General features: G+C 42.7%; 3 protein-coding genes, 1 long non-coding RNA gene and 1 pseudogene across 5 annotated transcripts; 2 read left to right on the forward strand and 3 right to left on the reverse strand.

Moving 5' to 3' along the window:
* Positions 1-1,575: 1,575 nt before the first annotated feature.
* Positions 1,576-4,669, reverse strand: LOC120031244 (toll-like receptor 13). Its single transcript, XM_038976908.1, has 4 exons — positions 4,324-4,669; positions 3,746-4,100; positions 3,450-3,639; positions 1,576-1,692 (listed from the first exon to the last, which is right to left on the reverse strand). Exons 2-4 carry the CDS (start codon positions 4,023-4,025, stop codon positions 1,686-1,688), a joined length of 477 nt encoding a protein of 158 aa, XP_038832836.1. The 5' UTR covers positions 4,026-4,100; positions 4,324-4,669; the 3' UTR covers positions 1,576-1,685.
* Positions 4,320-5,249, reverse strand: LOC120030899 (annotated as a pseudogene).
* Positions 5,250-6,754: 1,505 nt separating this feature from the next.
* LOC120031141 (gamma-glutamylcyclotransferase-like) lies at positions 6,755-8,519 on the forward strand. Its single transcript, XM_038976737.1, has 4 exons — positions 6,755-7,044; positions 7,253-7,404; positions 7,779-7,911; positions 8,128-8,519. Exons 1-4 carry the CDS (start codon positions 6,829-6,831, stop codon positions 8,272-8,274), a joined length of 648 nt encoding a protein of 215 aa, XP_038832665.1. The 5' UTR covers positions 6,755-6,828; the 3' UTR covers positions 8,275-8,519.
* Positions 8,520-10,276: 1,757 nt separating this feature from the next.
* Positions 10,277-26,070, reverse strand: LOC120031326. Of its 2 annotated transcripts, none has more exons than XR_005473731.1 (2): positions 25,484-26,070; positions 10,277-10,509 (listed from the first exon to the last, which is right to left on the reverse strand). It is a non-coding gene; the product is annotated as an uncharacterized LOC120031326 (long non-coding RNA). The 2 variants fall into 2 exon arrangements; XR_005473732.1 differs by having other exon boundaries at positions 10,277-10,627.
* Positions 12,084-19,628, forward strand: LOC120031325 (nucleotide-binding oligomerization domain-containing protein 1-like). The gene is made up of 12 exons (XM_038977032.1): positions 12,084-12,355; positions 12,485-12,795; positions 13,200-13,374; positions 13,571-15,392; positions 15,517-15,600; positions 15,714-15,797; positions 15,885-15,968; positions 16,044-16,127; positions 18,637-18,720; positions 18,834-18,917; positions 19,065-19,148; positions 19,347-19,628. The coding sequence occupies exons 2-12, from the start codon at positions 12,589-12,591 to the stop codon at positions 19,417-19,419; spliced, it is 2,865 nt and encodes a 954-aa protein (XP_038832960.1). The 5' UTR covers positions 12,084-12,355; positions 12,485-12,588; the 3' UTR covers positions 19,420-19,628.
* Positions 26,071-26,228: the final 158 nt, after the last annotated feature.

Here is a 26,228-nt window from a genome sequence, read left to right on the forward strand (position 1 = left end):
TCCAGTATGTGGCTCTGCTGAGATGGTGACCAGAGAAAATCAGCTGTATCATATATCTGTGTCATACAGTAAATGCAACGCTAGAAGAAGGCAGGAGAGACAGAACATTTTATTGAATCAAATAATAAAAATGTATGCAAAGCCATAAACCTCATTGTTAGATGAGAATGTTTCCTTGAAAACATATTTTGAACAATGGAAGTCTGTGTACTGTATATGATTGAAGGTCTTTGTCTCCCTCTGCTGTTGATAACGGTTGGTCATTGTATCCACACAGTCCATACAAAGTTCATTGGAAGCAGAATACCACTGTCTAGACATGTACACAAACAAGGTGCTCTCTTAAACCTTAAAGAGTTATTTGGCTCATCTCTGTAGGAGAACCCTTTATGGTTCCAGGTAGAACATTTTCACCCAACAAAGACCCCTTTTAGAACCGTTTTTAAAAGAGTGTAGTACTGTATCTGGTCACTGGCCAGGGTGTAGTTCAGGATGCTGCCACCACCATGCTTCACCGTAGGAATGGTGCCAGTTTTCCTCTAGAAATTACATTTGCCATTCAGGCCAAAGAGTTCAATATTGGTTTCATCAGACCAGAGAATCTTGTTTGTCATGGTCTGAAAGTCCTTTAGGTAACCCTTTGGCAAAGTCCAAGTGGGCTATCGTGCCTTTTATAGAGGAGTGGCTTCCGTCTGGCCACTCTACCATAAAGGCTTGATTGGTGGAGTGCTGCAGAGATGGTTGTCCTTCTGGAAGGTTCTCCCATCTCCACAGAGGAACTCTGGAGCTCTGTCAGAGGGACCATTGGGTTCTTGGTCTCCTCCCTGACCAAGGCCCTTCTCACTCGATTGCTCAGTTTGGCTGGGCGGCCAGCTCTAGGAAGAGTCTTGGTGGTTCCAAACTTCTTCCATTTTAGAATGATGGAGGCCACTGTGTTATTGGGGACCTTCAATGCTGCAGAATTTGTTGGTACCCTTCCGCAGATCTGTGCTCAATTTCGAGTCTCATAGCAAAGGGTCTGAATACTTATGTAAATAAGGTATTTCTGTTTTTTATGTTTAATACATTTGCAAAAATGTCTAAAAACTTGTTTTCGCGTCGTCATTATGGGTTATTGTGTGTAGATTGACATTTTTTTTTAAATTGTATTTTCCTTCTTACATTAGCTGATATCTCAAAGTGCTGTACAGAAACCCAGCCTAAAACCCCAAACAGCAAGCAATGCAGGTGTAGAAGCACAGTGGCTAGGAAAAACTCCCTAGAAAGGCCAGAACCTATGAAGAAACCTAGAGAGGAACCAGGCTATGAGGGGTGGCCAGTCCTCTTCTGGCTGTGCTGGGTAGAGATTCTAACAGAACATGGCCAAGATGCTCAAATGTTCATAGATGACCAGCAGGGTCAAATAATAATAATCACAGTGGTTGTCAAGGGTGCAACAGGTCAGCACCTCAGGAGTAAATGTCAGTTGGCTTTTCATAGCCGATCATTCAGAGTATCTCTACCGCTCCTGTTGTCTCTAGAGAGTTGAAAACAGCAGGTCTGGGACAGGTAGCACGTCCGGTGAACAGGTCAGGGTTCCATAGCCGCAGGCAGAACAGTTGAAACTGGAGCAGCAGCATGGCCAGGTGGACTGGGGTCAGCAAGGAGTCATCAGGCTAGGTAGTCCTGAGTCATGGTCCTAGAGCTCAGGTCCTCCGAGAGAGAGAGAGAAAGAAAGAGAGAAAGAGAGAGAGAATTAGAGAGAGCATACTTAAATTCACACAGGACACCGGATAAGAAGGGAGAAATACTCCAGATATAACAGAATGACCCTAGCCCCCCGACACATAAACTACTGCAGCATAAATACTGGAGGCTGAGACAGGAGGGGTCGGGAGAGGTCGGGAGACACTGTGGCCCCATCCGACGATACCCCCGGACAGGGCCAAACAGGCAGGATATAACCCCACTCACTTTGCCAAAGCACAGCCCCCACACCACTAGAGGGATATCTTCAACCACCAACTTACCATCCTGAGACAAGGATGCTCACAAAGATCTCCGCCACGGCACAACCCAAGGGGGGGGGCGCCAACCCAGACAGGAAGATCACGTTAGTGGCTCAACCCACTCATGTGACGCACCCCTCCTAGGGACGGCATGGAAGAGCACCAGTAAGCCAGTGACTCAGCCCCTGTAATAGGGTTAGAGGCAGAGAATCCCAGTGGAGAGAGGGGAACCGGCCAGGCAGAGACAGAAAGGGCGGCTCGTTGCACCAGTGCCTTTCTGTTCACCTTCAGACTCCTGGGCCAGACTGGACTCAATCATATGACCTACTGAAGAGATGACTCTTCAATAAAGACTTAAAAGGTTGAGACCGAGTCTGCATCTCTCACATGGGTAGGCAGACCATTCCATAAAAATGGAGCTCTATAGGAGAAAGCCCTGCCTCCAGCTGTTTGCATAGAAATTCTAGGGACAGTTATGAGGCCTGCGTCTTGTGACCGTAGAGTATGTGTAGGTATGTACGGCAGGACCAAATCAGAAAGATAGGTAGGAGCAAGCCCATGTAATGCTTTGTAGGTTAGCAGTAAAACCTTGAAATCAGCCCTTGCCTTAACAGGAAGCCAGTGTAGAGAGGCTAGCACTAGAGTAATATGATCACATTTTTGGGTTCTAGCCAAGATTCTAGCAGCCGTGTTTAGCACTAACAGAAGTTTATTTAGTGCTTTATCCGGGAAGCCGGAAAGTAGAGCATTGCAGTAGTCTAACCTAGAAGTGACAAAAGCATGGATACATTTTTCTGCATCATTTTTGGACAGAAAGTTTCTGATTTTTGCAATGTTACGTAGATGGAAAAAAGCTGTCCTTGAAACAGTCTTGATATGTTCGTCAAAAGAGAGATCAGGGTCCAGAGTAACACTGAGGTCCTTCACAGTTTTATTTGAGACGACTGTACAACCATTAAGATTAATTGTCAGATTCAACAGAAAATCTCTTTGTTTCTTGGGACCTAGAACAAGCATCTCTGTTTTGTCCGAGTTTAAATGTAGAACATTTGCAGCCATCCACTTCCTTATGTCTGAAACACAGGCTTCCAGCGAGGGCAATTTTGGGGCTTCACCATGTTTCATTGAAATGTACAGCTGTGTGTCATCCGCATAGCAGTGAATGTTAACATTATGTTTCCGAATAACATCACCAAGAGGTAAAATATATAGTGAAAACAATAGTGGTCCTAAAACGGAACCTTGAGGAACACCGAAATTTACAGTTAATTTGTCAGAGGACAAACCATCCACAGAGACAAACGTTGAATCCATTTTAGAATAAGGCTGTAACAAAATGTGGGAAAATTCAAATGGTCTGACTGCTTTCCGAACGCACTGTATGTTTCGCAAGGATGTTTCCTAGTTAAATAAATGATTGAGTGTAGTTCACAGAACCCCCTCTCCACATACTGTACGTACCTGGTCTTGACCAGCCTAGACAGGCGGTGGTGGGCAGACAGCTGGCGAGGGGGGATTTCCTCCAGGAAGACCAAGATAATGATGACCCTTTGCTCCACCAGCAAACAGAGTGTGGCCAGCCGCAGCTCCAGGGAGCACCAGTTACTGCGCAGGTAGTTACGACTCACCACACACACGGTGTAGTGGCTGCCTGGAACCAGACCAGTAAGAAGGATCATTAGATGGTGATGCCATAGGCTTGGCATTTTTAATCAGTGTGTCTGTATATAGTATTTCTAGTGGTCCAGGATACATACCGTAGAGGCTGTCTGTGATGTTGTCCACAATGTCCTTCCCCAATTGGAAATCCCTGCTGTGCAGACATAGACGCAGGAAAGGAGGCTCCTTCTGCTCTAGGCCCGGAAGCAGCTGCTCCACCACCCAGCGCTCGTCTCTCCCACTGTACAATACAAAGGCATCATAGCAATAGCGCCCCCTGGGGTTGGGCCTCCGTACAGCCTCCAGCCAGGCGAGGATGATGTGGCAGAAGGCCAGCAGGTATTCCCGAGCCAGCTGACGGAGCAGCACCACCAGCATGAAGAGGAGCAGGCCCCCGAGGTGCTGAGGAACAGGACAAAGCCCACATCCAGGGAACAGTTGGCTGCTGAGTACCTGAGATGGATGGCGCAATGATGGAAACAAAGACATGCCTTGATACTCATATTATGGACACCATCAATAGAGAAAGCTTTCAAAACAGGTCGTGGCTGCACATCCAGGCCTAGATGGCAAGTCCAAATGCTAAACGGCCATGCTGGTGTTCTATGCGTGTGTTGCCTATATGGTTGTACAATAAATGGTATGCTCCTCATTATCAGTACATCTTTCTTCTTACCTGGCAAAGTTCTGGATTCCATTCTCGTTTTTACATGTCACGCCTGCTGAAACTATACAGCTGTTTGTCCTCAGCTCCACAAGTGTGTTCAGGTCAGTCATGTCCACAAATTCAGCTGACAGCACAGAATTGAAGCCAAGGTACTGTAGGGTGGTGAAGTATCTTGCGGCAAAATGAGACCCACACAGGAGGTGTTCTGTTATGGCTATGAGGCTGACGACAGACTGGAAAAACGGTCTCCAGCAGTCCTGGAAGAATACAGTTGTGGCACTGAGCTGAAGAGAAATCCCTGGTTTTGGGGTGCTGTTGCTGCCGATGATGATGTTGAGGGTGTACCACATGGAAGAAATGTTAATGTGCATTAACCCTTGAGGGAAGACACCAAATATGTGTCAGATTCACATTCACGCTACTCTCCAACTCACTAGGCAAGGGTGAAAGTCCCCTAAACATACATGCTTCAGCAAAGTGAGGTGGATGAAGGCAAATGCTTCAATCGTTTCAAATGTGTTTAGTTACAGAATTAGGCTCTCCAAGCCATGCAGGCCAAAGAAACTGTTCTTTGTTATTTGAGAGATCTTGTTATTCCGTAGGTCTAGGAACCTCAATTTACCTAGTTCCTTAAATGTAAAATCTACAACAGTGGTAATCTGATTTCCTAACAAAATCCACTGTTCCAGATTCTTCAAGCAACCAAACTGCTCTGAGGTGATGTTTGTGATGTGAAAGCTAAACAGGCACAGTTTTTTCAGCCACAGAACGGGACCCTTTTGAGTGTCACTGAGATTCTTCAAATAATGGATCAAACTCAAGTTAATTGCATCATGTTCATGTTCATAATAATAGAAATTAATCCACTTTATCCCCTGGCAGTTTCTCACAGCAGATGTGGTGATGTTCCAGAATTGATCATTTCTTACATTCATTTCTGTGTTTGAGAGTTTGAATACTGTTTCACAAACTGACTCAAAGGAAATGCATTTGTTGTAAAAATCAAACGCCTGTAGTCTTTTGATGCCAGACTGCAGAAGCTGTGTCTGTGGCTCATCAACTATAGGCACAAAGAGATCTGTGATGTTTTCAAAGCATTTGAATGCACATTTTTCTAAGTGATGCGCATTAGGGAATGAAAATCTCACCTCTTGATATGATAGAAATGAGGAAGCTCAAGAACAGCTCCTTTGGTGTCAGAGCAGTTTGGTGGTCTCAAAGTGACTATCTCCTCTGACTTAAATGTCAGGCTTGTTATTGACTGTGACATATTAACTATCCTGCATAGCAAATCAGATAGCTCCTGTGTACAACATCTGTTGACTGTGAGTTTCTTCAAAAGGGGGATCCCTCCAAATACGTTCAGTGCCATCACAGAAAGCATGCGATCTCCTAATCTCCTAATCTTACTTCTTAACTTTAATCTTAAAGCTACAATTCACTCAATGCTTCTATTGAGAAAGGATTTAAAGGGGGATGTTGCTACGGATGTGAATATTAGCCCAACAACACTGCAAAAAAGTCTGGTTTCAGCATTGGTAGAAAAGTACCCAATTGTCATACTTGAGTAAAAGTAAAGATACCTTAATAGAAAATTACTAAAATAAAAGTGAAAGTCACCTAGTAAAATACTACTTGAGTAAAAGTCTAAAAGTATTCAGTTTTAAATACACTTAAGTATCGAAAGTAAATGTACAGTTGAAGTCGGAAGATTACATACACTTAGGTTGGAGACATTAAAACTAGTTTTTCAACCACTAAAAAATGTCTTGTTAATAAACTATAGTTTTGGCAAGTCGGTTAGGACATCTACTTTGTGAATGACACAAGTAATTTTTCCAACAATTGTAATACTCAGTTGGGCACACTCCAACATAATTTACAAACAAAGCATTTGTGTTTAGTGAGTCCGCCACATAAGATGCAGTAGGGATGACCAGGGATTTTCTCTTTAAGTTTGTTGGACCATTTTCCTGTCCTGCTAAATATTCCAAATGTAACAAATCATTTTGGGTGTCAGGGAATGGAGTCGAAAGTACATTATTTTCATTAGGGATGTAGTGGAGTAAAACTAAAAGTTGTCAAAAATATAATTAGTAAAGGAAAGTACAGATACCCCCAAAAACGACTTAAGTAGTTCTTTAAAGTATTTTTTACTTAAGTACTTTCCACCACTGGGCTTCAAGTGGCACTATTAACACACTAGTTTAAATTGCATTCATTTATTATAAAAACCCCTCTCTCATTTCACCCAGAATGGATACTATGTTTTGTTGTAACTGAATCATGTTAGAAATGTAATGAAAAAGAAGGATAATCTTATCAACTAAAGGGGACAGGGTGTTCTGTCTGTTTTGTCTGTTCATGCATGCCCCTCCTCGTTTAGCGCTCAGCCAATCAGCGCGCCGTCACGCTGAGATACAGTAGGCGAGCCCATTCTCTAGAGACAGCAAGTAATAAAATGACAACATTACCAACTGGTTAACATACTCACCGTCACAAAACGGATAGACCATGTCATACCTTACTTACACGATTTTACTTGCACTGTTCCATCAACAAATTGCGTCAAAAGCGGTTCCTGCCACCGCTGAAAATAATAGAACAAGTGTTTCAAACACATTCGTGTCCGACTACTTTATGTATTTCGCTTATGGCAGTAATCTGTTGAAGGAAAGACTGCAGCTGAAGAATCCATCCGCGGTTTTTGTTACAACGGGCAGTTTGAAGGTAGGCTTCAGTGCGTATGTTTTGTTGTGAAGATGCTGAGAAGTTGGCACCAAGCATTGTAGGTTGGCATCGGAGTTTTCGTTTGCCATGATACGTGTGCAAGCTGTTAATTAAGCGGTTAGTAATGCTTTAACAAATAATTGTGATTAGGCTACGCACATGTGATTATGAAGTTACTGTGTATGCTTTTGAATATTCTGCTTGACAGGATCATGTGATTCAATTTGGATACTGGAAGAAAGAGTTCAACAACACCAACTCTTGGCATGGTGGTGTTGCTACTATAGAAGAGTCTAAGGGAGATGTGGTCTGGGGAGTGGTCTGGAAGATGGACAAGGACAACCTCATCAGTTTAGACAAGTGGGTGGCTCATTTACAGTGTTATAGGCCTATCACTATGGGGTGCGGTTTGTGAAGTTGAACAGCCCTGAATAGGAATTGTTGCTGAGATGTCCTAGGACCTATAGTGGGATATTCCAAATGTACATATTTGCCCAGAAGGCTGAATCAATGGAAATAAGCCCCTGGTTATCCTAGTTCTCTTCCCTCAAGCAGGTCCTAATAAAATTCTGGTTCCAGTGGAAAAAGTGGTACAACTGATGTCTATGGCATTTATATATAACATTCTGGATTGTTTTACAGACTGTAGAGAATGGCATGAATTTGTAACTTCAATCAACAGTATCTCCAAATGATTAACAACTTCTAACTACCCTTAACTGTGTGTCCTCCAGGCAGGAAGGAGTGGGAATAGGATTCTACAGTCCACTAGATGTTACCATTAACACAGACGAGGGAGAGGTCCTCTGTCGAACCTACCAGATGAACAACTTCACACTTCACCAGACCTCGCCTCCATACAAACAGGTACGCTATATGTCTGTCTTTTGCTATAAAGCAGCCTGATCATACACAAATAATGATCGTTTTGATAGCCAGTTTGAAGGATGCCTCCATTGGCCATATCATGCATTTGTGTTATATTTAATAGCAAAATGTCGAAACCCAATACAGAAGTAGAATGATTTATGCAAATACCCATGGGTCGTGTTATTAACAAAAGCAACTAACTTTGTCCTACAGGTTGTTTGTCTTGGAGCAAAACAAAACGGCTTACCTCTGGATTACATTAAGAAGCTGGAGGCAGTGGAAACCAACGGCTACAGCGGTCCGTCCATTTTAGATGACATCACCGCATTGAAACCTGCTGATAAAGGAAAAAGCTTGTAGATGGTACCAGAGGAACGAAGATGAAAGAGAAATCACTTAATGTAACAACCTTAGAGGGAAATTGACATAAGACTCAGTTGTCTAAGTTCAAATGTCCCTGTTGTACTCTTGTGCAACAATCAGCTTAAGTAAAAATGCATTAGAGTAAATAAAAAAAACAACTAAAAGTGGCACACTGGTATATATTCCCAAATGTTCTGTGTAAAATGTGAGCCAGTCATTTTAGATGTGATACCAAATAAATTGAAAAATGAATGACAATGTCTGGCGTAGCATTTTGTTTCACCAAAGTTTCTCTATTTTGCTTGGGAAGTGTGACACAGACTCTCTCTCACACACACACACACACACACACATACATACATACTTGATTGGGTTCAATGTCAGGGCTGGTTCCGGACATACGGTGCATTCAGAAAGTATTCAGACCCCTTGACATTTTCCTAATTTTGTTGCCTTACAGCCTTATTCTAAAATTGATGATATAGTTCCCCCCCCCCCCCCCCCCTCAGCAATCTACACACAATACCCCATAATGACAAAGCAAAAAAAAGGTTTAGAATTTTTGCCAAATGTAAAAAATGAAATATCACATTTACATAAGTATTCAGACCCTTCACTCAGTACTTAAGTTTTTATTTTTTTATACATTTGAAAAGACATAAAAAATCTGTTTTTGCTTTGTCCTTATGGGGTATTGTGTGTAGATTGATTAGGAATTGTATTTATTTAATCAATTTTAGAATAAGGCTGTAATGTAACAAAATGTGGAAAAAGTCAAGCCCTTTGTTATGGCAAGCCTAAATAAGTTCAGGAGTAAAAATTTGCTCAACAAGTCACATAAATTGCATGGACTGACTGACTCTGTACCACACATACAGATAATTGTAAGGTCCCTCAGTCGAGCAGAGATTTTCAAACCGATTCAACCACAAAGACCAGGTAGGTTTTCTAATGCCTGGCAAACAAGGGCACCTAGACATTGAGTATCTCTTTGAGCATGGTTACATTATTAATTACAATTTCAATGGTGTATCAATACACCCAGTCTCTACAAAGAAACAGTCGTCCTTCCTAACTCAGTTGCCGGAGAGGAAGGAAACTGCTCAGTGACTTCACCATGAGGCCAATGGTGACTTTAAAACAGTTACAGAGTTTAATGGCTATGATAGGAGAAAACTTAGGATGGATCAACAACATTGCAGTTCCTCCACAATACTAACCTAAATGATAGCAAAAAGAAGTTAGCCTGTACAGAATAAAAAAATATTCCAAAACTTCATGTTTTGCAACAAGGCACTAAAGTAATACTGCAAAAAATGTGGCAAAGCATTAAACTTTTTTTTCCTGAATACAAGGTATTTGGTTTGGGGCAAATACAATACAACACATTACTGAGTACCACTTTCCATATTTTCAAGAATAGTGGTGGCTGCATCATGTTTTGGGTATGCTTGTAATCGTTAAGGACTGGGGATTTGTTCAGGACACAAAAAGTAATGGAATGGAGCTAAGCACAGGCAAAATTCTAGAGGAAAACTGGGTTCAGTCAGCTTTCCACCAGACACTGTGTGATGAATTCACCTATCAGCAGGACAATAACCTAAAACACAAGGCCAAATATACACTGGAGTTACTTACCAAGAAGACAGTGAATGTTCCTGAGTGTCCGAGTTACCGTTTTGACTTAAATCTACTTTAAAATGTAGCTTGAAGAATTTTGAAAAGAGTAAATGGGTAAATGTTGGACAATTCAGGTGTGGAAAGTTCTTAGAGACTTACCCAGAAAGACAGCAGCTTAATCGCTGCCAAAGGTTCTTCTACAAAAATTGACTAGGGAGTGTGAATACTTATGTAAATTAAATATTTCTGTATTTCATTCTCAAAAATTTGCTAACATTTCTCAAAACATGTCTTCACTTTGTCATTATGGGGTATTGTGTGTAGATGGGTGTATCACGACTCAGGATATGACCCAGATGCAGACACTGGAGGCGGATAGTACAGTTCTCAGATTATTTATTAGAAACACGGGGCAGGCAAAGGGCAGGTCGAGGGCAGGCAGAAGTTCGTGATCAGGTCAAGGTCAGGCAGGTACAGGATGGCAGGCAGGCTCGGGGTCAGGGCAGGCAGTGGTTCGTAATCAGGTCAGAGTCAGGCAGGCACAGGACAGCAGGCAGGCTCGGGGTCGGGGCAGGCAGACTGGTCAGAACCGGGAATAACTAGGAAACAGAACTAGAGCAACAGGAAGGTGGGAAAGAATGCTGGTAAGAAATGACAAGACGAACTGGCAACAGACAAAAAAAGAACACAGGTATAAATACACAGGGGATAATGGGAAGATGGGCGACACCTGGAGGGGGGGTGGAAACAAGCACAAAGACGGGTGAAACAGATCAGGGTGAGAAAAGAAAATATTTAATCCATTTTGAATTCAGGCTGTAACACAACAAAATGTGAAATAAGTCAAGGGGTATGAAGGCACCATACATCACACATTAATGCCACAGGTCGGAAGTCTACAACAGCTCAATACAATGGAGGTGCCGAAGAGGATTTCCTTTTCGGTTGCTTGTAAATGTTTATTTAGATATTTTTAGGAAATACATACCGGCCGTAATGGGAGAAAATGGATATAGTTGCTCAGGAAAACTCAAAATTTAGTGAGTAACAAAAGTATGGCGAATGTGAGTTTGAATCAGAGCTTTCTGTGAGTTAGGGAGGTCTCTAATGCACAGATACTGGGGCAGGCCGAATACCGACCGGAACACAGGGCATGTGCCAAGAGGCCCTGACCTCCAGGGGGCCCACATTGATTTTGTTAGTCATTCTCACTCAGATATCATTAACATGGCATAAGTCATTATAACATGTGTAGAATTGCAGGAAATTAGCTTTAAAACTGCAAACATTTCTTTCCACCCCATGGGAAAATGGGTAGAATTTGAGGAAATTAGCTTTAAAAATGAACTTTAAAGGGGTCCACACAGAATATGCAAACTGAGCCGACAGAGTAGCGCAGTGTAGCAATGTCGTTTTTCGTCACAAGTGCACTCCGACATTCGACATACTCCCGTGCCACATAAAAAAATTGTAATCATCCCTTCCGTAGCCATGGAGGTAGTGTTGTGTAGGCAATGAAGCTTGCCTGGTTCGTTGATCTTTATATATAGACTATTAATAGGCTATGCATCAAAGTAGCCTATTTTGCATTGATAAGCAAATATATTCTCAGTGACTGTTCAAACAATAAACCAAACATTGCAGCCTTATTTGAATTTCCCCCAATATATATTTTGTTTAGAAGTAATAACTACTGATTCCAGGATACTGGTAAACAGCTGCGAGATACAGTATTTGCTTTTTTCTCCCTAACCAAAACATGTGGTTCTATTTTTAGCTGATATGGGAAAGAATACACAAGCAGCATTTCAAACTGGGATAATGTTTTAGGTTACACTGGCAAATATAAGAACATTTCCCTGGTATATTTTGTTATTATAAATCTGATTATTTCACATAGTGATATGGGAAGCTAGTATTAACCTTAAAACGTACATTTCTCTCCATAGTGAAGAGCGGTCCCCTAAAAATGTTTACCGCCAGCTCGGGTTCCCCCAACCAATCTCGCTTAGGGCCCCCAAAAGGCTAGAGCCGGTCTTGTATAATGTGTTTGCTATTATGCTTTGCTCCTGTTGTGGAGAGAGGCAGATAACACATCATGCCAAAAGCGTGGTTACACAATCTGAGGCGAAATTACAAGCATCCAAGGCTGTTTTGGGTTTCACTTCCTCATGGAAAGACCCGATAACGAGCCAGTACAGTGTTCAGCGTTCAGTGTTTTTCCTCTCTTCAGAAAATGGTTTGAGACAAGACTAGATCACTCTTCTAACAGTCCGAGAAACGTTTGGTTAATATCCTGGTCTTAGAGAAAAGTTTAATTAATATCCTGTTGTACGCTATTTTCAACAGTTTCATAAGCAATATGAGTTTGTTTTAATGGAGAGCTGTGGTTCCCAAGTTTTCAACAGCGGTTTAGGAGAGCGCCCAAAAGAACAATGTAATCAACGCGTTTTTCAAGGTAGGCTAAATGTCCCAGCCCATATTATACTGTATGTGATACGGTACATTACACATTCACATGGCTTTTATCCATTTTCTTGGATCCATATTTCTCTCCTAATTGATGATTCTCTGTTATTTGCTACAGGAGATAAATATGCACACAGGAGACATTTGTGAAATCTCTGTTTTATCCTCTTGAAATGAAACTACTCCGCTACACTCTTCCAGTAAAAGCTGAATTCCAGCTGCATGCATATTATGGGCTCCAGTGCCGAAGAAGTCCGTGCTGGACTAACGGGCCATGTGTCCACTGTCCAACTGTTCACCTTGCACCGTGAGCTACTGTTCTCCCAGGTGAAGAGCACGCAGTGCATTCTGGATAACCTCCTACAAAGTGGCTTTCTGTGTATTGAGGATGCAGAAATCATCCAGCGCTCAGCCACCAAGACAGACCAGGTAATTTACCATAGGAGGGTTTCTGAGAGGAGACATGTCCACACGTCATATTAAATTACAAAGTACATATCACAAAGACATGCTCTTGCATTCACAAATAGCCTACTAGGCCCTAACTAAAATGGACTAATTGATTTTAAGATGAGAAAATATAAAGACAAGACTTAATTTTGCAATACAATGGCATTTGGTATATTGCCAGTATCTTACCTGTGAAAAATCCTGTTTGGCCACATTAATCAAAATGTGGGAAGTAATATTAATTAAATATGAATCACTGGTAAGTAAATATGATTGCCATCGTCCAGGTGTGTAAAAGGGGGAAACTGTTAGCTGTCAAATTATTGTTAAATATTGAATCACTGTAAAGTAAATATGATTTACTTATGATTGACATTGCGCAGGTGCGTAAAATCCTGGAATTGGTCCAAAGCAAAGGGGAGCAGGCATGTGAATACTTCCTATATATTCTCTACAAAGTTTATGACGCATACATAGACCTCCAACCATGGCTTAAAGAGATCAACTACCAGCCACCAGACTTCATACGGGACATACCAGTGAAGAACACGGACCCTAGTAAGTATGTCACTAGACTGTATGGTGCAGAACTTCATGTGTGTTATTGGAATTTTACTTAACAATGAAAAAAAATACAGTGCATTGAAAATGTAAGCTATTAGAGAATCATGAGGGAAACGACTGTATATTTTGGCTGAATATCAGTGGTTGAGAATGAGACTGCGGTGTATTCTCACTACCCCCCTCCTCTCAGTTAGTAGGTACTGTGAGAAGCTGAGGCACGAGCTGGGCCGAGACACACGCTTCATTGCATCCTACACCAAGCGAGAGGAAACCCTGCTGGAGGAGCTCTATACAGACACCCTAATGGAGCTCCTGAATGACCGCAATGAGAGCCTGGGCCACCTGGAGGGTCTGGAGCAGCTCCTGGGAGAGCAGGGTGTCTTTAACCCACAGGCAGAGACTGTGCTCATCACAGGGGACGCTGGGGTGGGCAAGTCCATCCTCCTCCAGAAGCTCCAGAGGCTGTGGTCCAAGAGGGAGCTGGAACAGACAGACGCCATGTTCTTCTTCAAGTTCCGCTGTAGGATGTTCAGCACATTCAAGGAGACAGACGAGATCTCACTCAGGGACCTGCTTTTCAAATACAACTGCTACCCCGACCAAGATGCGGACAATGAGGTGTTCAGCTACATCCTCCGCTTCCCCGAAAAGGTTCTCTTTACGTTTGACGGCTATGATGAGATCCAGGCTGATCTGGACCTGTGGAACTTGCCTGAGGTGGTTTCTCCAGAGGAGAAGATTCACCCTCTTCTTGTGCTCATTAACCTGCTCTGTGGGAAGCTGCTCAATGGTTCCCGGAAAGTCCTTACTGCTCGGACAGGCACCGAAGTCCAGAGCAGGGTGATCCGGAAGAGGGTGGCACTGCGTGGGTTCTCTCCGGCCAACCTTCAAACCTACACCAACCTACACTTCAAAGAGCAGGAGCACAGGGACCTGGTCTCAGTCCAGCTGGATGCCAGCCCCCACCTCTGCGGCCTCTGCTCCATCCCCCTCTTCTGCTGGATCGTCTTCAAGAGCTTTAAACACCTGCATTCAGTCTACGACGACTTTGAGCTGCCAGAGGCTTGCATGACCCTCACTAACATATTCCTTCTGCTGTCTGAAATCTTCTTCAGCCGGGGGGCCGCTCCCCCACCGGGCCTCCTGAAGAGAAACACCAGGTGCCCCGCTGATACCTTCAGGGCAGGGCTGAGGCCACTGACAGCCTTCTCCAAGCTGGCTCTGCTGGGCACGGAGAGAGGAGGCTTTGTGTTCGACCAGGAGGAGGTGGCCTCCTGTGGCCTGACTGAGGAGGACCTTCTGGTGGGTTTCCTCCGACCAGTCAGCCGCTACGATGCCTGTGGAAACCCTTCTACCTTTGAGTTCTTTCACCTCACCCTGCAGTCCTTCTTGGCTGCATTCTCCCTGGTTCTGGACGAACATGCCAGCGTAGGCAACATCCTCAAGTTCTTCACCGAGTGCAGCAGGAGGGACAACACATCTTGTTTATCATTTGTCTTTCCCTGCATCGGTGGCTCCTCCAAACCCAGGGGAAAGGATCCGTTCAAGACCAACGAGCATCTCCAGTACGCCAACCTCTTCCTGTGTGGACTGCTGTCTAAGACCAACGCCGGCCTGCTGGAGCACATGGTTCCTCCAGCGCTACTGAAGAGGAAGCGGGCGGTCCTCAAGTCCTACCTGTCCACCAGCGTGAGGTCCCACCTCCGCGGCCTGCCACTCCACAGCACAGAGCAGGAGGGCAGCAAGGTGCATGTCCTTCCCAACTTCCTGTGGATGCTGCGCTGCATCTTCGAGACAGGAAGTAAAGAGGTGGCCCAGCTGACTGCGAAGGGCATCACAGCTGACTACATCAAGCTGGGCTACTGTAATGTGTTCTCTGGCGACTGCAGTGCCCTCAACTTTGTGCTGCAGCACCGGCGGAAGAGGCTAGGGGTGGACATGGACAACAACAACATCAGTGACTATGGGGTCAAGCAGCTCAGGCCTTCATTCAGTAAGATGACCGTGGTGAGGTGAGGAATTAGGAATATATGCAGATGGAAACACTATGTACTTTATTTCACTGTTTAAAAAACAGGCTACCAGCACTCACAAATAAAGTATAGCTTTTCAGCTAAATTCGTTTTTCCATTTCAGATTGTGTGTCAATCAGATCTCAGACAGCAGCATTGAAGTACTGGCTGAGGAGCTTATCAAACACAGAGTGGTGGAGGTTCTGGGGTGAGTCAGTGTCTATCAGGGTCAACTTGCCTGTCAAACTTTAGTACTCTATTATGCTGTATGACAAATTCATATGTGACTGTGACTGTATTTCTGTTTTCTTGATTTGACAGACTTTACAATAATCACATCACGGACATTGGAGCCAAGCTAATTGCTCATATCATTGAGGAATGTCCTAAGTTAAGAGTCGTCAAGTATGTAAATTAATATGTTCAATCAATTATATAATTACTTGTGTATGAATTAAAATGTTTATTTTTGGCACTTTGATTTGTTCAAAGGGTTGGCAGCAACAAGTTCACCAGTGTGGGTGGCAGGTACCTGGCCAGTGCCATTCAGAAGAGCACATCTATCTTTGACGTGGGGTAAATGCACAAATACAATATTTTTTATTCAATTTTGGATCAGAGTGCTTGGGATGGATTGTTCCTGTTTTTCAGAATGTGGGAGAACAGCATTGGTGATGAAGGAGCAAGAGCATTCGCACAGGCCCTGAGGAATCACCCAAGTCTTACCAACCTCTGGTGAGATAGATGGCAAGATATGTCATTATTGTTTTTGTTTAACTGAGGAAGTATTTGGCACAGTAACCACATTTCCATCCACAGTTTTTATGCGAGTAAAGTCATACTGAATAAAAACAATCATGACAGCTGTGATGGAAACAGGACGTTTTGGTACAACTTTAGAAATGCAGAGACACCATTTGTTTGTTGGACATGGTGGGATCTTTTTGTGTCGGTAAAATGAATGCAAAAAAATGGCGGTGGAAACGCCACAAATATTGATATAATAACCATCAAATCGAAGTAACTTGGAGTCGTGTTTTGATATGTGGTCCTCCCACTACAACTTGGGAGACCATGCAGTGTATTAGGCTACAGATGAAATACTGTAAGTATGATGAACTTCACAGGGTGCTGAAAGTGAACAGTGAGGAGCTAGATGCTCCTTTCCAATAAATATTGAATGTCTTATTCTGGTAACATGTTGATCGATGGTTGACTGCCGTTTGACAAATAACAATATCCCTAATAATGTCATCATGTAGACTAGTCTACCCTCACTGTATCTGAGAACTGATGCTAGAGTGCACTTGCCAAGACTAGAGTGGGCACGTTTGCTATTTAACGCAACAGCTTTTGTGATCGGTAGATTTAAATTTTATTTGGTACATGAAAACTTAAGCGAAAAATAACATTTTGTGTGCGCTATGTCAACATGCACTGATTTTTATCCACAACAAGTCCATTTGGTGGAAACCTACCACTTTTGGGAAAATGTGCATATTTTCTTTTTAGGATATTCACATGAAAATTTGGTGCCAATTGAATGGAAACCTAGCTAGTGGCACTATTTGTGCCATGCCATTCTCAGTTATCCCACAGCTGTGGTTCATGACAGTTGATGTCAGTAATGAGGTTGTATAACCCATTGGTGTATCATTTTACTAAGTGATGACGCCCGAGAAGCCGGTGTTTGGAGGATATATTGGCACTGGTGTTAGGCCGGAGACGAATTCAAGGGCAGGCAAACCGTGCGAATATATCCTCCAAACACCGGCTTCAAGGGCATTATCACTTTTATACAACTGGTTACCAACATATTCAAATAATGGTTGACATTTTCATTAAACACGTTATTTTGATGAATTTATTCATACTATTTCATCCTTCCACAAGATATAGTCCCGACACAAATCTAGGGTTGCTACTCAAGCCGGCTGGTCATTTGTTCTATCGGTTTAGGTGCCAGACACGCGACCCAGTCATTCAGTCTTTGTTCTGTATCTATGAACGCGACCCAGTCGTTCGTCCTAAATGTTCAATTTATGTTCCAATGTTCCGTTCTTATCCCTTGCTTGCTAGCTAGCCAACTACGACTAACTTGCAGTCAAGTCAAACAGTGTAGCCAGAATAACAACAAAGTAGCTGCATTTGCTTAAGCTGTTTTCTAATGACATTTATTTGGATACATCCATAATAATGAGTGTGAGCGGACCAAGTAATTTAGTGTGACTCTAAAGCGGAAAGGTGGAATAAACGAGTCAGGAGTAGGTTTTCTTGATTGAACACAGTTCTCTATTGAGGGATTTCTGTCAATACAAACACTCCAACACAATCAATGAGAATCTCCCAAAGAAAAACACATCTTCTCCAGATGAAACAGGAACACAAGACGATTGTCTTTAAACTATAACAAAAACCACAGGTTTGTCACCGTCTTAATGGTTCTTCATGGATAGCTCCCCTCTCTTGGTGGCCATCCCCCAGAGATAGTTTATCTTCTTCCTCTCCCCTGGTTCCCTCCTCCCTCTTGTAGGGAAAAGAGAATAAGTCATTAGTACCGTCAGCTGTGCTTAATTGCCTCTGGTCACATTGACTCACATGCCTGGTTGGGCTACTATCCGTGAGCCCAGCCTGCCCTCTGGTGGTCCTTCCACATGAGCTAATGAGGCACGATTTCACCTGGCATAGAAAATGTGCTCACTTGTCAGGACACTGTGGTTCAGAGGAGCTAGCCAACAACACAGCTAACACAATCACATCAAACTGAAGCTGGAAAGACTGCAAACTAGCTGCACTTTGTTTTGTTTGAACTTTTTTCTAGTGATAGTTCTTTGTATATATCAATAACAATTATGCTGATTCATGATTTCGACTCCCGACACATTCATTACTATGGGACATGAAAGACTAACATTTAGTTAACAGAAATGTGAGATAATGTCTAGATGCTTTTTATGGTGGAGATCAAGTTTATATATTGTCTGGCTGGGCTGATGAGACAGTGGATTGCGCAGTCAGATGTAACAGAGTAAATAGGCATTTTAACGTGATAGATTTAGCCTGTGGTAACTTGTGGAATAGACACTGGCTGGAATGCGGGTTTTAACCAATCAGCATTCAGGATTAGACTCACCTGTTGTATAATCAGCTATACAGTATGGGTTATTGAACTCTTACTTCTAGATACAAAGAGAAACTACAGTATCTGTTTTACACTATGTCACTCTGCTCTTCTCTCCCTCAGTCTCTCAGCCAATGGCATCACTTCAGAAGGTGGGCGGAGCTTGGCCAAAGCACTGAAAGACAATAGAAGGCTCCGAATTTTCTGGTAGGACTTGAATTAACCTTCATTGTATGCCTGTCTCATGTTCACAAGACTTGAAAATGTGTATCTGTGTCTTGGAGTACAGTACAGTTTAAATGTGTGTTGTGGTGTTCTAGGTTGGTGCAAAACGAGTTGTCAGATGATGTAGCACCAGACATGGCAGAACTGATCAGATCCAACACGGGTCTATCTCACCTCTGGTAAGGCAGGCCCCAGTCTCAACACACTCCCAACAACCAATAATGAAGTTTAACCACAGAATTAACCAGAAAGTGAACAAGTTATTTCTGAATGTGAAGAAAAGTTAGCCAGTTAACCTAGTGATCCCTCTGTTCCACTCTGCACAGGTTAATCAATAATCAGCTGACAGTGGATGGAATCAGACAGCTGTCAGAGGCTCTCTCCCACAACACATCACTCAAAGAGATCTGGTGAGTGTACGCAATGTCACACGCATGCTCGCTTAAAGGCACATTACTCTATTTTTAACCAGGTTAATAATAGTATTTGATATATTCCTTAGATAAATTGTTATTTCAAAACATCTTTCATCATGTCCACTTTGTAATGGTTGTGGGTCTTTTATTGTATTGCTGATTATCATGTGCTCTGTCATCACTCACCCACAGTTTGAAAGGAAACTGTCTTTCTGAAGAGGAAGAGAAGCTGTTTGAGGCTGAGGGAAGGCTACGCTTCCACTGAGGAGACAGAACTGAGCTGGAGCGTGTGCGTGTGTGCGCGCATGTACATTGGTCACATCTGTTACCGAAACTTAGAGGGTCTTTATTTGTTTTGTACATACTACATTGGAAATATTTTTACATACTGTTAATGTACAGTGCATTCGGAAAGTATTCAGACCCCTTGACTTTTTCCACATTTTGTTACTTTACAGCCTTATTCTAAAACTGATTAAAGAGCCCCCCCCCCCCCCCTCCCCTACAAACAATACAATACTATAATGATAAAGCAAAAACAGGTTTTTACAAAATATACGCAGTACTTTGTTGAAACACCTTTGGCAGCGATTACAGCCTCAAGTCTTCTTGGGTAGGACGTTACAAGCTTGGCACACCTGTATTTGGAGAGATGCTCCCATTCTTCTCTGCAGATTCTTTCAAGCTCTGTCAGGTTGGATGGGGAGCGTCGCTGCACAGCTATTTTCAGGTCTCTCCAGAGACGTTCGATCGGTTTCAAGTCCAGGCTCAGGCTCAGCCACTCAAGAACAGTCAGAGACTTGCCCCGAAGCCCCTCCTGCGTTGTCTTGGCTGTGTGCTTAGGGTCGTTGTCCTGTTGAAAGGTGAACATTTGCCCCAGTCTGAGGTTCTGAGCGCTCTGGAGCAGGTTTTCATCAAGAATCTCTCTGTACTTTGCTCCATTTGTCTTTCCCTCGATCCTGAATAGTCTCAGATTCCCTGCTGCTGAAAAACATCCCCACAGCATGATACTGCCACCACCATGCTTCACTGTAGGGATGGTGCCAGCCTTCCTCCAGACATGACGCTTGGCATTCAGACCAAAGAGTTCAATCTTGCTTTCATCAGACCAGAGAATCTGGTTTCTCATGGTCTGAGAGTCCTTAAGGTGCCTTTTGGCAAACTCCAAGCGGGCTGTCATGTGCCTTTTTTCTGGGGAGTGGCTTCTGTCTGGCCACTCTAACATAAAGGCCTGATTGGTGGAGTGCTGCAGAAATGGTTGTCCTTCTGGAAGGTTCTCCCATCTCGACAGAGGAACTCTGGAGCTCTGTCAGAGTGACCATCGGGTTCTTGGTCACATCCCTGACCAAGGCCCTTCTCACCCGATTGCTCAGTTTGCCCAGGCAGCCAGCTCTAAGAAGAGTCTTGATGGTTCCAAACTTCTTCCATTTTAGAATGATGGAGGCCACTGTGTTCTTGGGGACCTTCAATGCTGCATAAATGTTTTGGTACCCTTCCCCAGATCTTTGCCTTGACACAATCCTGTCTCGGAGCTCTATGGACAATTCCTTCAACATCATGGCTTGGTTTTTGCTCTGATATACACTGTCAACTGTGGGACCTTATATAGACAGGTGTGTGTCTTTCCAAATAATGCCCATTCGATTGAATTTACCCCAGGTGGACTCCAATCAAGTTATAGAAACATCAAGGATTATCAATGGAAACAGGATGCACTTGAGCTCAATTTCGAGTCTAATAGCAAAGGGTCTGGGTCTGAATAGCAAAGGGTCTGAATACAAATGTAAATCACTTTGTTATTAGCTTGACGAGGTGTAAAAATATTTGCCACACTTTCCTAACTGTAGGCATGCCTTGTGATTTGGATGCACACAATCCACAGCTAGGATATTTTTTTATAATCTATTGATCCTCTGTGGCTAAATTATAGGCCTACTCCTGGTGTAGTCTTCTGAATTATTTCATTTCTCTCTAAACAGAGAGCAGTCATTCTATAACTTTGGCAAATGTATTTAAATTCATCAGGGGTTCATATTCATCCAGCACCCTTCCCATGGCTATGATTCTGTAAGGAAATGAATGACTGTCACGACTCTCACCGAAGTCGGCTCCTCTCCTTGTTCGGGCGGCGTTCCGCGATCGACGTCACCGGCTTTCTAGCCATCGCCGCTCCATTTTTCATATATCCATTTGTCTTGTCTTGTTTTCATACACACCTGGTTTTCATTTCCCCAATCAATCTATTTGTATTTAACCCATCATGTTTTGTGTGTAATTGTCTTCATGTCAAGTGATGTTTGTTAAGCACTTTACTTTATTGTTCCGTTTTTTGAGCGCGTTTGTTTTGTTGTGCTCCCGGTTTGGAACTATAATAAAGTGCGCTTTATTTAATATTACTCTGCTCTCCTGCACCTGACTTCGCCTTCATACACATCTTGACAATGACGTGCAATGCTGGAGAGATGAGAGTTGCAAGCTCATGTCTATCAGAGCAGAGAGAGCGAGAGAAAGTGAATGTCATTCTAGTTATGTGAGAGATACAGGCACGCTTCTCTCTCTCACCACAGCAATTGCCACACGTTGGTCTACAGGTATTTCAATTTATTATGGATCCCCATTAGTTCCTGCCAAGGCAGCAGCTACTCTTCCTGAGGTCAAGCTAAAAGGCAGTTTATACAATTTTAAAAACATTACAATACATTCACAGATTTCACAACACACTGTGTGCCCTCAGGCCCCTACTCCACCACTTCCACATATCTACAGTACAATCCATGTGTGTGTATAGTGCGTATGTTATCGTGTGTGTGTGTATGCATGTGTCTGTGCCTATGTTTGTGTTGCTTCACAGTCCGCGCGGTTCCATGAGGTGTATTTTTATCTGTTTTTTAAATCTAATTTTACTGCTTGCGTCAGTTACTTGATGTGGAATAGAGTTCCATGTAGTCATGGCTCTATGTAGTACTGTGTGCCTTCCATAGTCTGTTCTGGACTTGGGGACTGTGAAGAGGCCTCTTGTGGCATGTCTTGTGGGGTATGCATGGGTGTCCGAGCTGTGTGCCAGTAGTTCAAACAGACAGCTCGGTGCATTCAACAAGTCAATACCTCTCATAAATACAAGTAGTGATGAGTTCAATCTCTCCTCCACTTTGAGCCAGGAGAGATTGACATGCATATTATTAATATTAGCTCTCTGTGTACATCCAAGGGTCAGCCGTTGGATGACCACACGACTGAACATTCGTCCAGGTGCGACAAAACTAGGGCCTGTAGGACCTGCCTTGTTAAGAAGGTAGAGCAGAGCTTTATTATGGACATACTACTCCCCATCTTAGCTATTGTTGTATCAATATGTTTTGACCATGACACTTTACAATCCAGCGTTACTCCAAGCAGTTTAGTCACCTCAACTTGCTCAATTTCCACATTATTTATTACAAGATTTAGTTGAGGTTTAGGGTATAGTGAATGATTTGTCCTAACTACAATGCATTTAATTTTAGAATTAGGTAGGACTAACTTATTCCTTGCCACCCACTCTGATAATAACTGCAACTCTTTGTTAAGTGTTGCAGTCATTTCAGTCACTATAGTAGCTGACATGTATAATGTGGAGTCATCTGGATACATAGACACACTGGCTTTACTCAAAGCCAGTGGAATGTCATTAGTAAAGATTTAAGAAAGTAATGGGCCTAGACAGCTGCCCTGGGGAATTCCTGATTCTACCTGGATTATGTTGGAGAGGCTTCCATTAAAGAACACCCTTTGTGTTCTGTTAGACAGGTAACTCTTTATCCACAATATAGCAGGGGGTGTAAAGCCATAACACATACGTTTTTCCAGCAGCAGACTATGATCGATAATGTCAAAAGTCACACTGAAGTCTAACAAAACAGCCCTCGCAATGACTTTTGAATGACTTTTGCTTCCCTTCAAGCCTGGGGTTACACACTTTCTAGTAGGCTTAAATTGAAAATATGGCAAATAGGCATGGCAATATCGTCCGCTATTATCCTCAGTAATTTTCCATCCAAGTTGTCAGACCCCGGTGGCTTGTCATTGTTGATAGACAACAATAATGTTTTCTCCACTTCCACACCCTTTACAGAATTCAAAATTACAATGCTTGTCCTTCATAATATGGTCAGATATACTTGGAGGTGTAGTGTCAGCGTTTGTTGCTGGCATGTAATGCCTAAATATGCTAATCTTGACATTCTTGCTATTGAAAAAATCATTAAAGTAGTTGGCAATATCATTTGGCTTTGTGATGAATGAGCCATCTGATTCAATGAATGATGGAGCTTTCATTTAAGGTGCTCCAAAGCTTTTTACTGTCATTCTTTATGTCATTTATATTTGTTTCACAGTGTAGTTTCTTCTTCTTTTTATTCAGTTTAGTCACATGATTTCTCAATTTGCAATATGTTTGCCAATCGGTTGTGCAGCCAGACTTATTTGCCATTCCTTTTGCCTCATCCCTCTCAACCATACCATTTTTCAATTCCTCATCAATCCACAGGGATTTAACAGTTTTTACAGTCATTTTCTTAAGAGTTGTATGCTTATTAGTAACTGGAATAAGCAATTTCATAAATGTGTAAAGTGCAGTCAACAACATAGGAATCACTACAAAACTTATTGTATGACCTCTTATACACTATATTAGGCCCAGCCTTTGGAACTTTGGTTTTCCTAGATATGGCTACTATATTGTGATCACAACATCCGATGGATTTGGATACAGCTTTCAAGCACATTTCTACAGCATTAGTAAAGATGTGATCAAAACATGTTGATGATTTGATTCCTGTGCTGTTTGTAACTACCCTGGTAGGTTGACTGATAACCTGAACCAGGTTACAGGCACTGGTTACAGTTTGAAGCTTTTTCTTGAGTGGGCAGCTTGATGAAAGCCAGTCAATATTTAAATCCCCCAGAAAATATACCTCTGTTGATATCACATACATTATCAAGCATTTCACAAATGTTATCCAGATACTGACTGTTAGCAGCTTCCCACCAGAATGGGCTTTAGGTGAGGCAGATGAACCTGTAGCCATATTACTTCAACAGTATTTAACATGAGAACCTCTCTAATCTTTACAGGAATGTGGTTCTGAATATAAACAGCAACACCTTCACCATTGGCATTTATATATTTTCTGTAAATGTTATAACCTTGTATTGCTCCCATTGTATCATGAAAGGTATTATCTAATTGAGTTGCAGAGATAGTCAGAGTATGAATGCCATCTGTTACTAGCAAATTATTGATTTCATGGACCTTGTTTCTTAAGCTATTAACGTGGGATATTTTGAGCAATTGTCTTCTGGGGTGCTTACTTATCTTTATTGCTTTACTGGGAAGCTCAGCAGAAGTAGATATGCTCATATTATTTATGTTAGTGCAGGGTAAGCTGCACACAGTGAACTTCCTCCTAGGGCACACTGGCTCAGTGCTAAGAGTATAAATCTGGTTTATAGGCACATGATTACTGCATACAATAGCTGTAGGATCAGCAGAGGCATTCAGGGCAGTTAGAAGAACATACATTAGGTTATTTACATTGTGTCTACCAACGCCCCTGGTGTAATGTACATTTGTTGAAGCATTATGACAACTCTGCATCACAATGGTAGGGATTTTAACTGAGCTGGTCATGTCACGCCCTGGACATAGTAAGCTGTTTTTTCTCTGTGTTGGTTGGAGCGTGATGGTGACTTGGGTGGGTTATCTAGGTGAATTTGTATGTCTATGGTGGCCTGATATGGTTCCCAATCAGAGGCAGCTGTTTATTGTTGTCTCTGATTGGGGATCATATTTAGGCAGCCATTTCCCTTTTGTGTTTGTGGGATCTTGTCTACAGTAAGTTGCCAGTAAGTTGCCTCACATTTCGTTTGTGCTTTTGTTGTTTTGTTTAGTGAGTTTCTCTTTATTAAAATTATCTGGAACTCTGCGCCTTGGTCTCATCATTACAACGAACGTGACAGATCATTGATAAGTCATTGTCTCAACGCAGCCTTATGCTGTAAAAGGATCCAGGAACCCAAATGAATCCTCTTTATAATCACGTAGCTAGTTAAAGAGAAAGAATCCTAAGGAGAAAGAATCAATGCCATGATTCAGAGAGAGTACAGGGCCAGATATTATGGGTATTTTGTTAGTGTCTAGCAGTGAGTCAATCAGCTCTTTAAAATCCAGTTTCAACTGTTCAGAGCTGTCCTTCCTAATGTCATTAAATCCCACATGGACTACGGTAGAATCGATGTCCATGTCCTGATGTAATACATTCGGGAGCAGCTTAGTAATGTCATTTACTCACGCTCTGGGGTAGGACATTGTTTCTGCACCAGGAATGGTTACCATGAAGCTGCCCAAAATCACGGCTGGCGAGAATGACCTGGAAATCCGCCCACTCCCACGCGTCACAGGATTCGGAGAACTCTTTATGAACAGGTGAGCGGCAGGATAACTTGAGCCCGTTGCTCCCGGCACCTGGTGCAGGCATTCCGACAGATGGAGAAGCCCCGAGTGATTGTGAGAAGCCCCGGAACTCCGAGTGATCCGGTTTGTCAAGAAAAAAAGCGCAGTAGATACAGCTCCTACAGTGTTGGAACCGTTAATTTATTTCTCCAGACAAAGAGGGCTCCATTGCAAAACTCCTCTGGTACCAACTTCGTTAGCTCGATGGCTAGCAGCACAGCGTCTCTGTCAAGCAGGCTTCAACCTGTCTGCTAAGCGGGATTCCGAGACAAGAAATAGCGGTCCTAGCTGTTAAAAGCTAACCGCGTCATGGAATCCATGCAAAAACAAGTTTGGTATTCGTATTTGAATGAATAACGGTTTTGTTTTCATCAAAAATAGCAAACCAAGTGTTTTCCAGCATAAAATATTCAGCTGCACACTCTGATGACGTATGAATGACTGCCATAAAGAGATCCACCGGAGATCACTTTACGTTGCGCAAACCATAAACCCGGGCTGGCCCAACTCTAATCAATTCTTAGAATATCAGGCACATTTTCACATTACGTTTTTTAGGGGGCTGGAGAACTACAGAGGCAACT

The sequence above is a fragment of the Salvelinus namaycush genome, chromosome 37 (assembly GCF_016432855.1).
Source record: "Salvelinus namaycush isolate Seneca chromosome 37, SaNama_1.0, whole genome shotgun sequence".
Lineage (NCBI taxonomy): Eukaryota > Metazoa > Chordata > Actinopteri > Salmoniformes > Salmonidae > Salvelinus > Salvelinus namaycush.

Excerpts from the sequence above, each read along its gene's own strand:
- LOC120031244 (XM_038976908.1), bottom strand. The coding sequence starts at position 4,025 with ATGCTGGTGGTGCTGCTCCGTCAGCTGGCTCGGGAATACCTGCTGGCC. Across the intron at positions 3,640-3,745 it reads CATCACAGACAGCCTCTACG|GCAGCCACTACACCGTGTGT; the intron begins GTATGTATCCTG and ends GTCTGGTTCCAG.
- LOC120031141 (XM_038976737.1), top strand. The coding sequence starts at position 6,829 with ATGTCATACCTTACTTACACGATTTTACTTGCACTGTTCCATCAACAA. Across the intron at positions 7,405-7,778 it reads AACCTCATCAGTTTAGACAA|GCAGGAAGGAGTGGGAATAG; the intron begins GTGGGTGGCTCA and ends TGTGTCCTCCAG. Across the intron at positions 7,912-8,127 it reads CCTCGCCTCCATACAAACAG|GTTGTTTGTCTTGGAGCAAA; the intron begins GTACGCTATATG and ends TTTGTCCTACAG.
- LOC120031325 (XM_038977032.1), top strand. The coding sequence starts at position 12,589 with ATGCATATTATGGGCTCCAGTGCCGAAGAAGTCCGTGCTGGACTAACG. Across the intron at positions 12,796-13,199 it reads CAGCCACCAAGACAGACCAG|GTGCGTAAAATCCTGGAATT; the intron begins GTAATTTACCAT and ends GACATTGCGCAG. Across the intron at positions 19,149-19,346 it reads ACATCACTCAAAGAGATCTG|TTTGAAAGGAAACTGTCTTT; the intron begins GTGAGTGTACGC and ends ACTCACCCACAG.